General features: G+C 38.1%; 2 protein-coding genes across 3 annotated transcripts in view; both read left to right on the top strand.

Annotated features, from left to right (window-relative positions):
* gnb5b (guanine nucleotide binding protein (G protein), beta 5b) overlaps positions 1–1,449 on the top strand; it is a gene marked incomplete in the record, with an annotated part of 13,870 nt that extends 12,421 nt beyond the window's left edge. The window contains 3 exon segments of the mRNA XM_014010442.1: positions 172–268; positions 569–735; positions 1,010–1,449. Coding sequence (XP_013865896.1) covers positions 172–268; positions 569–735; positions 1,010–1,021 — 276 coding nt within the window.
* Positions 1,450–3,860: 2,411 nt separating this feature from the next.
* On the top strand, positions 3,861–6,814 carry bcl2l10 (BCL2 like 10). 2 transcript variants are annotated; one of them, XR_001310384.1, is made up of 4 exons: positions 3,861–3,958; positions 4,828–5,286; positions 5,940–6,117; positions 6,195–6,814. XR_001310384.1 is itself a non-coding variant. In XM_014010434.1 (3 exon segments), coding segments are annotated over 2 exon segments (579 nt in total). In that variant the 5' UTR covers positions 3,861–3,958; positions 4,828–4,830; the 3' UTR covers positions 6,063–6,814.
* The last annotated feature ends 3,617 nt before the right edge of the window (positions 6,815–10,431 follow it).

Here is a 10,431-nt window from a genome sequence, read left to right as displayed (position 1 = left end):
CAGCCTACAGTATTTTTACAGTCTTTATTTTACAGTTAAAATAAATGTTTATCAAATAAAGTCTAATGTTACAGCTAATCATGGATCCCTTTAAAGCTAGCTTTGATGAAACGATGAGCTGCAGTTTACGGGTGCAGTGAACGAATGTTTGTGTCTGTTGGCTCTCCTCAGTGCCGTTTCTACGACCTGCGAGCCGACCGCGAAGTAGCCGTCTATCAGAAGGACAGCATCATATTTGGAGCCTCCAGTGTGGACTTCTCTCTGAGCGGTAAAAACATTTATTTATTTAGTTTATTTATTCAGTAAAGACCCTGTCACACTAGAATGTTCAAATGCCACCTTTGATCAAATCCATCTTCAGTGTAGACATCTTAAATGTCGGATAAGACTAAAACGTTGAAGTGTGTGACAGTGTCTTAAATGATGATTGTGCTTTTCTTACTGCAGTATTTAATTCACAGTTTCATCAGAAGTTTGATCTGCCGCTGCTTCTCTTTACTCTGAAATTCCCCACTTCCTTTTTCTTTTTGAATGTATTTATTTAATCACGTCTGCACTCAACAACCAGGTCGGCTGCTTTTTGCCGGGTATAATGACTACACCATCAACGTGTGGGACGTCTTGAAGGGAAACCGTGTTTCGGTCCTGTTTGGTCACGAGAACCGCATCAGCAGGCTCCGGGTTTCACCAGACGGCACCGCGCTCTGCTCGGCCTCCTGGGACAACACCTTACGGGTGAGAGGAGGAGGAGGAGGAGGAGGAGGAACTTGGCTGTTCTTACAGGAAATGTTTTGTAATATCCCGGTGAAGAGGGGAACTTTTTTTGTGCTTTTATCCAGAAAATCATGGTTGGGAAACAAATGAACTAAGCAAATATAAAATATTTTTATTAGACAAATAATAAAAACTAACACAAAAACTATTTACAGACAGCAGTTTTATTACGCCTGTTAGGATATACAACTTTTTATATGATTTTGCGTGATTAATTACTTATTTTTCTTTACAGATCTGGGCCTAAACGTGTGTCGACCGTCACTTCCTGCCTGATCRGCTGCAGTTTGTGGATGAAAAACTGCAGTCGGACACAGAAGCTAAACTCAGCTCATTCTTTAGCTGTTGATTTTACCAAAGAGTTGAACAAAACTGAATCCCTACCTTTGTCTGTTAGTTTCTTTGGTTTTGTGTAATCATGTAAGTGACATTATTTATTTAGTAAGTATTAAATACTTGTAATGAGACAAAATATGCATCTTAATGAACGGCTTACAGATAAAGACACTATCGTTTTTTTTGTTTGTTTTTTTGGGGGGTTTTTTGTTAGCTTTTGTTCGGTGGGCGAACTGTATTCTGTTAATGCTACACTTTCACTGTAAGAATAAAAAGTAATTAAATCTTATGATTGGCAGCACCTGGGGGTACACAGCAAAAATGCCTGTGCTAATTTAACACCAACAAAGTGTCTATATGTGTCCACACTGGCTGGTGTTTAAATAACATTTGTGAAAGTGTTAAATTTTAACACTCATTTTTTTGTAAATTTAACACCATCCAGTGTTAAATATTCAACAATACTGGGTGTCATATTAACATTTTGATAGTGTTAAAATTAAGTGTTAAAAGTATCACTAGCATAGTATTATTATTAACAAAGGAAATTGTGGTGTTATAAAGGTTTACAGACACCACAAGGTGTTAATACACCATCAAATTGAGAGTGCAAATTTAACACTCAGAGTTYATATCAAACTCTTAGTAGAAAAGTATGGAGTCACCCTTCTTCACACACCAGGACATACCTCTCACTCATGGTGTCGATTTTTGGCCAAAAACACAAACTTAAAGTTGAACAACTTGATCAAACTGAACAAGAAAACAAACCAGAACAGCTAATTTTTARTCTCATGAACGTCTTTAATGGTCATAAACATGCAAAAACATCATTTCTGCAAGATTTCTCAGCAAGGAATGCTGGGTAAATACTGGTCTGACTGACATGAGGTGGAAGAGGGCGGGACTTTTCAGAATGCTTCTTTCAACACTGCATGGTGTTATATAACAACACTGTTAAGTGTTATATAAGACTTAACTGTGGGCGGAGCTTATTTAACACTGTCCAGTGTTGAGGCAACACTGAGAAAATCAACACTGTGAATTAACACCAACAATGGGAGTCAGTTTACTCAGAAAGTGTTAAAATAACACTAGGGGGTGTTAAATCAACACCCAAAAGTTTAACACTGAAARTTTAACACTCCTGTTTTTGCTGCGTAACAGAAGCTCAAAACAAGAGTCAATAACAGCAGAATAAGCTGTTTAACAGAGACGATTTGATAAATTTTTCATGTGCACAACCCACAAATGCATGTTCCTTACAAATGTGGCACCATTTAAAAGAAATGAACAGACTTTCCAGCCATGTAAGATTTGTATTCAGTGTTGTTACAACAAAGAAACGCCAAACACAAATTCCCTTACTTTTTGTGTTGTTTGTTATCACTGCACTGATGCTCAGCTGTCAATCATGGCCTAYAGGAAGACATCTGTAGCTCACCACACACAAGTTTTAACTCTACTGATCAGACAGACAGAACATGAAATATTTTGAATATTTTTTGGTGTTCTGTGCCCTGTACACGCAGTTTTTCCCTTCAGCTCCATAACCTTTTTAAAATATTAACATACTCAGAGACGTTCAGGCAGCGTTAGAGCAACATTTTGGTCAGAACTCACCTCACAAACTATAAGCTACAGCTCAAATGTCCTGTCTTTAGAAACTAGCTATCATTTGACTTTTAGGCTTTTTATTTGGCTGTCCGTTTGTTTATCGACGTCATACGGTCACTGTAGCGATGCAGTGAGTATTATTTTTATCTGACTGTAAGATAAGAGCTTAAAGGAGTGCAGACTTGGAGTTTAGGTCARGTGTCAGAGTGAGCTATTTTACAGAGTCTGTCATTTACTGTATTTGAGGTAACAAGTGGAAATAAACACATCTTGCAAAAAACACCATTGTGGTTCTGTGGGTGTTACTGAAACTCAAATAACTTCAGAGACCTCAGTTTCACCTGTCAGTGAGGTGAATGTCTCGGTCTGTMCCCTGGAGAATAATCTGATTTAACACACCTGTTGAGTTTGTGTCCATTATTATCATTCTTATGTCATCAGATGTCTTCATTCACATTGTCATTTAATGCGAAGCACAATGCACCTCAACAAAAGAGGCCGTTTGTGTTTAAACAGTTGTCAAATCAAAGTTTTTTTTTTTAAAAAAGGAACATGTCAAGAAAAAACACCAAGGTAAAACAAGAAACAAGGTGCAAAAAAGCAAATTAAAGAATGAGATTGARGGCAGGAAATCACCTGTAGTGAAAGTACCCAAAAATACGACTGGAAGTTTGCTCTCTGCCTTACATTTGATTTTCATTTCCTCTTTGTGTTTCTGACCTGATACCTGCTTTATGTCAGGTTACTGTTTTGTTMTTGGATTTAATTTAAACTTATTCTATAACAATGTGCATGTAATTGTAACAGGTTTCTAAAGTATTATTGATAATATAATAAAATCTTAACTGAAAATGTATTTTGTCTCTCTGCTAAACTGCTTGTCTGAAGTCATCTTATAATGATTAAAAACCTATATTTTGATGGTATGGAGATTAAGAATTTCAAACAGAAGAGTTAATCCTAGTAATGCTGGTCGTGTTAACAGATGGTCAAATAATTTAGTGAAAATCACTAACATAATGTAGTAGTGGCCTGTTTTGTTTTGTTTTTTTTTTTTCTCTGAGGGGGAATTTTTATAGCATCTCCCGGAAAACGGAAGTTCCTCTTCCATATATGGATCTGTGGGCGGAGTAGATCTGTGCGCAGCTGAGGGGGAAGTGGTTGAACAGTACGCACCGAGGTTCTCCTTCCGCCGTCTGGGTGCGCAGAGACCTGTCACATCGCAGGGAGGGTAAGGATTTTTGCTATTTTAACCCCCAAGATAAATACATTTTTAGAAACACTTATTTGCGGCTTCTTGTGTAAAAAGAGCGCTTTTCGACCAAAGGTGGTTGTGTGATAGTCCGTGTAGACCCGGCCTCAGCGCTTCAGTTAGTTCCTCTCAGAGAACGGTCCTTTGTGTCCTCCATTGCTCTCATGACAGCGGAGGAAGACGATGAATGCAGCGGTGCGGCGTTCATGTTCCCCGTTTTTAACGCGTCAAAATAATAATAATAATAAAAAAGACAGTTGACTAAGTTGACCTTGCCCTGTATACCGCAGCCTGGTTGTGTTTTTAATGAACATACAGTAAAGCTGTGTGTCGTGTTTAGCATGAASAGCTCACAGAGAGCTAACTCCGGCTCTATTTGACGCTGCTGCTGCTTCCAGTGACTGACACGTCGCAAAGTGACGCACCTCGTCGGGGGCTCTTCTTTCGCTTCCCCACTTTCTTTAAAATAATAATAATTAAAAGAAAAGAGGAGGTAGATTTTATGTTGTGATGCTGTAGCACAACAAAAGCCAAGTGGTGGTTGAGACAAAGGCCACTTTACCGGATCTCTTACARGTGAATGACTGAATATAACGTATTATTTGACCCTTTATAACCATGTTTGTTTCTTTATTAATTAAGATTAACCTCAAAATTTTAAGGTGAGAAAAAATAATGAAGCAGTTAATTGGAGTTTCCAGTTTTGATACCTTTTTAGGATTGTGACTACTCATTAAGCCTAACTTTTCATTCATTAAACCAACGTTTTTGTTTTGTTTTGTTTTGTTTATTATAATAAATAGTATCAGTGCAATGCCTGCATCATGACGCATGTCTTCTGTCTTCAGAAAATGTCCTGTGGGCTGTGGAAAGAGACCCTGGCCGTAGCGGAGGACTACCTGTCCCTACACTGCCCGAGCCCATGCCCAGCCCCTCCGCCTCCCAGCGAGTCCGCCGCCGCCGCCATGAGGCGCCTGGGCCAAGTCATGGAGACGCAGCACCAGGCCCGTTTCCACTCCCTGGCCCAGAACTTCCTGAGGCATTGCGGGCCGGACCTGTGCTCCAGCCTCAGGAAGGTGATGGACGAGGTGGTGGGAGATGGACACTTTAACTGGGGGAGGGTGGTTTCCCTCTTCACCTTCACGGGGGTGCTGGTCAGTTTGCTGCAGGAGCAGCAGGGCTCAAAGCCGGGGCTGGACCCTGGGCAGCAGCTGCTAGAACCTGTGAGTTGTCGAGCGCTGGCTGAGACCATCGCTGATTACCTGGAGGAGCACAAGAAAGACTGGTTGTTGGAGAATAATGGATGGGTATGTATTGATCTGAGGTTTTATTTTTTATTTTTTTCTGTTTTWATATTCTGCTCGGGTTTGTTTTCAGGACCTGTTTAAAAACATCGAGTCTTTCTGATGTCATTTTTTTGAGCATTTTTTTTACGTAAACATTCAAAGTTCAATAAAAATGTAAAAGAACTGCTTTTTGCAACGTTTCAGTCCTAAATCTCTCTATTGAAGTCATCAAACTGAATACAACAAGATTGGATGTCTCCTTTWTATGAATGGGCTTGCCCAACACCCACATAAACACACACACACACACCCCTCCTTTCTTTAGCTGGCAGCTGGTTTCAACAGACACACAACCGCCACAGCCAGATGGACTTTGTAGTAACAGTCAAAGCTGTGTTGGATTTGGCGTCCTCTGCGTTAAAGCTTAGTGTTGTATGACCAGAAAAACACGCAGCTGGAGAGCAGAGGAACACCTGGAGCTGAGGGCAGGTGCACTTTCTGTAAAACCACACAGTTGTTTGAGGGATCAAACTCTCTGGACTTGTTTTTTGTTTTGTCCATTTGTGTTGAAATGATTTAAATTTCCTTATTTTTAGGAATGAGTAGCTGGAAATTAGCAGCTTGATAGCTTTTTTGTTTAACTTCAGTAAAGTGTTTTGTGTCGCCCCCTGCAGGAAGGATTCTGCCAGTARGCCCGCAACGCTAGCAAGGTGAGTCAGGACTCGTCCATGAAAACGGCGCTGGTTGCCGCTGCTGGAGTCGGTATCGCCGGACTCACCTTCCTCCTGGTGCGCTAGTCCACACCTCCAACARGTCCTCAGTCAAGTTCTCGTCTAGGCAGAATAAGTAAAGGTTTGAATTTTAATGTTTCTGCTGCAAAAAAAAAAAAAAATGCAAATCCTGTAGAGTTTTTTTTTTTTTTTTTCCAGGTTTTGATTTCCTGTTCTGATGTTTGCACATATTCAGACTCTATACAAGCATCGATACTGACAGTTGCTTGGTCCTAAAGATTGTAAAGATCACTTTAAATGCCTTGAGAAAATTTGGAGTGACTGTTTGCGTTTCTTCGATTAATCAGTGAAGCTCAAAGCTTTTTCTTTTCTCCTCCCACCATTTRTGTTTCAGCTGTGCAGCTAAAAAACTTATTTTGAACTTTGCGACAGGTTTGTGTTCAGATTTAAAACGATCAGCTGCCTTTTAAAAAAAAAAAKCATGTTTACTCACCTGAGTTGTGTATTCTCATGTATAATGTGTAAATTAATATATTATATTTGATGAACCGTAAAGCAGCGGCCCACAGCTGACTCCACTGAACACCAAGTTTCTCCTGAGTTTGTGTGAAATGTTTGATTTCTGCAGTCAGCAGATCTGTGGAGATCATGGTGCTATGTGATAAAAATGTTTCAATCCACCAAACCAGGGACCAATCTGATCATTTCATTAAAATTATCATTTCTATTGTACACCCCTTCCCTCAAAAAAATTATATTTTTGCATCATTTTCTTTTTATTTATTGTAACGTTTTATAATAAAAACAAATGCATAATGGTTCAAATCTCTGGCTTGTTTCAGTTCCAGCTGCTCATCAGTCCAACCCTGATTCAAATTTTCCTTTTTTTTTTTTCTGGGACCTTTAAATATCAGAAGCATCCATGAAAGTTTGAATAATAGATGATTCACCTTCATTTCATGTGCAGACAGATCATCATAAATAAGAAATGTTCTGACGCCTCAAACGTCACAAGACTCAACTCGCACTGAACATGTTTAAACAAAACAGGAAGCTGAGAAGAAATAGATTTACAACTTGTGTAACAAGAATTTACTTATTTCCCAAAACTTAAATATGTACATAAGATAAACCACTGCTGATTAAACTAAGCAAAATTGTACAGAATACATATAATTTAGCTATTTAAAGTAAGAGTCTGGTTGTTGACAGATGTTCCTGCAGCACCACAGTGTGGCGCTGAGTCACAGCTTTTAACCTTCTAACCCTGAATGTTTGAAGTAAACAAACATTGCTAAATAAAAATAAGGGTWTAATAATGAATTAAACCACTTTTCCTCTCATTTATGACTCATCTAATGCAAGGATTGTAATGAAAATGTTAGAAATTATTTTTGATTTTCAGGAAATCATACCAGGACCCCCATCCTGGTGTTTTACTGTGGCTGCCCACAGTGGGACCTTAACCTAACCTCAACTGCCCAGTTGACAGATGAGGTGGGGGTGTCATTTAGAATAAACACTTAACCTATACTAACCTAACTAATCCTAATGCTAACCTAACAGAATTTACCCTAACCTAACTAATCTAACCTAACAGAATTACTCTAACCTAACTAATCTTAATGCTAACGTAAAAGATTTAAACCATAACCCAGCTAATCCTAATGCTAACCTAACAGAATTACTCTAACCCAACTAAACCTAATGCTAACCTAACAGGATTTACCCATAACCTAACTAATCCTAACCTAACCAGAATTAACCCATAACCTAACTAACCTAACAGAATTACTCTAAACTAACTAATCTTAATGCTAACCTAAACAACCTAACCTAACTAATCCTAACATAACAATTAACCCTAGCCTAACTAATCTTAATGCTAACCTAACAGAATTAACCTAACCTAACTAATCCTAATGCTAACCTAACCAGAATTAACCCATAACCTAACTAATACTAATGCTAACCTAACAGATTTAAACCATAACCCAACTAATCCTAATGCTAACCTAACATAATTAACCCATAACCTAATTAATCTAACCTAACAGAATTACTCTAACCTAACTAATCTTAACCTAACCAATCCTAACCTAACAATTAACCCTAACGTAACTAATCTTAATGCTAACCTAACAGAATTAACCTAACCTAACTAATGCTAACCTAACTAATCCTAACGCTAACCTAACAGAATTAACCCATAACCTAACTAATCTAACCTAACAGAATTAATCTAACCTAACTAATCCAACCTAACAGAATTAATCTAACCTAGCTATAAACCTAACAGAACTAACCTAACCTAACCCTAACACTTCTTCTGAACCACAAACTTATTTCTTTACAGTACACCAAAGTGTTATGAGTTGTGCAAACATTTTCTATAAAAGTTTAAAACTCACACTTTTTAATTAGTATGACTTATTGTCATGTTACTAATAGATAATGTGAGGATAACTGATAGAGATTTGTAGACTGGACGATGTGACCAATCACATCAAGATTAAGTCAGATTTGGTCAAAATGAATAAAGCACTTTTTCAGATTTCTGACTTTTGAAACAACATTTTGATCCCTGCATCATTCTGGTCACAGATGGTTGAAACAGTCGTGTTAACTGGGGTGAAAATTGTAACTCTGATGAGAATTTCTTGACGTCATTTAAAAGAGGAAACCTCAGACCGTATTTATATGTTGGGATTTCCCAGGTGGAAATAAAGCAAACTGTGTTAGTGTGCGGGGAAAAGTGGCAAAAATGTCTGCTCAAAACTATGTTAGTTGTTGGTCCGGCTCAGAAGTTATAAAAATAATTATCATAAGTTTTCACCCAACAGTCCCACTGCCTCAGCCTGTGTTAACACTTTGTGAGTGAAGTTAAATCGGTCGTGTCACTTTATTCTTTTTTTAGTTGTATTTGAGGAACTGAAAGCAAATGATTGAAAGCAGTTTATAGTTTTTCTTTCACGACACAACTTGGCTGCAGTCTGACCAGCTGTCACCAATGGAWGGACACAAACAGACGTCCTCAGACTTGTCTGTTTGTTTTGTATCGATTTTATTTTTTAGCATATATGAGGAGCAGAGAAAATGTTAAAAAGGTTTTTTTACCAGGATGCTCTGGACCTGCCTTGTCTTCCCTCAGGAACACTGGATCCTCCAGTTTAAAGCTCCAGTGTTTTCAGCTCTGTTCTAAGAAAAGCACCAAAGTGAGACAGAACAAGGAAGGAAACATTGGTTTCACAGTCTCACCCTCTAAATGCTCGCTTCTTACATGCAGGCATGCGTTATCAAGTCGCTATCATCAGAAAAACATTCACAGCCCCTTCATACTTCCTCTTTTATAGAACTTCAGATGAATAAATTGGTGTTAATCGTACATCTACATGTGTGATCAGGCTCCACCTCAGAACGCCTGCAAATTAAACTTTCACATAAGCAGGAACCTCAGCTGAGCGTTTGTGGATCCTGAACCATTTGAAGTCACCAATGGCCTCAGCATACTTTAGATATTTWATTTTAAACTGAATTTAAAAAGAAGTGAGACTTTATCTCCTGCAGTCATGWGCAAAGGTTTGGACACGGTGGTTCCCAAAGCTGGGGTCAGGACCCCTCTGAGTCATGAAACATGAAATGTGTGCAGCAGAGTCTCTGCTCAGAGCAGAGCTGCTGTGTTTTTTGTTTTGATTCAGACCAAGGTCTTCCTGAGGCCTGCTGAGTMCTGTYCTGTGAACCTGACTGGAGTCAGAAGATTGAGAATAAAGTTTTAAGAAGAATCCAGTGGATTCCTGTTTATTCTGACACACCATTTTGAACAACGCATTTTTTATATCATAGTTTTCACATTTCTTCAGTGGTGGGCACAGTTCCACTAAAGCACTAATAGGGGAACTAATTTCCTGATTAGTGCTTTAGGGGTTTTGCTAATATAATTTTTTTAGTGGATTAGCACTTGCTAAATTTATAAGCTAAAGTTAGAAGCACTAACTGAGGTCTTTAAATGTTTTTGATCATCGTTAATGTTGACATGTTGTAAACCAGCGGTTCTCAAAGTTTTTGTGTATACGGACCCCTTACAAGGGTGAAAGAATTCCAGGGACCCCGTCATAAACCCCATGCTGTTAATGCAAAAATAATTTACTGTTATTTTTAACCCTTAAATGCCATGGTAATATTTTTTTTGTCTGGTTTAGTACGTTTATTTTACTAGTGCATTATTCCCCATATGAATTTTTTAAAAATAAAAACCAAATTAATTTATTGATAACTACATTTACATTCATGAATATATTCTGGTATTATATCAAAATCTAGGTAAACAGATTGTTTTAATCTTTATGAAATTGTTAATTAGAATAAGAAAAAAGGAGAATTTACTATTTTTTTGTTAATAAGCTTCGGAGAAGGGTGGGATTAAATACGTTTTGAC

Source organism: Austrofundulus limnaeus, unplaced genomic scaffold (assembly GCF_001266775.1).
Source record: "Austrofundulus limnaeus strain Quisiro unplaced genomic scaffold, Austrofundulus_limnaeus-1.0 Scaffold69, whole genome shotgun sequence".
Lineage (NCBI taxonomy): Eukaryota > Metazoa > Chordata > Actinopteri > Cyprinodontiformes > Rivulidae > Austrofundulus > Austrofundulus limnaeus.
Note: the sequence above shows the minus strand (reverse complement) of the source record. Positions and strands in the feature narration are given on the sequence as shown.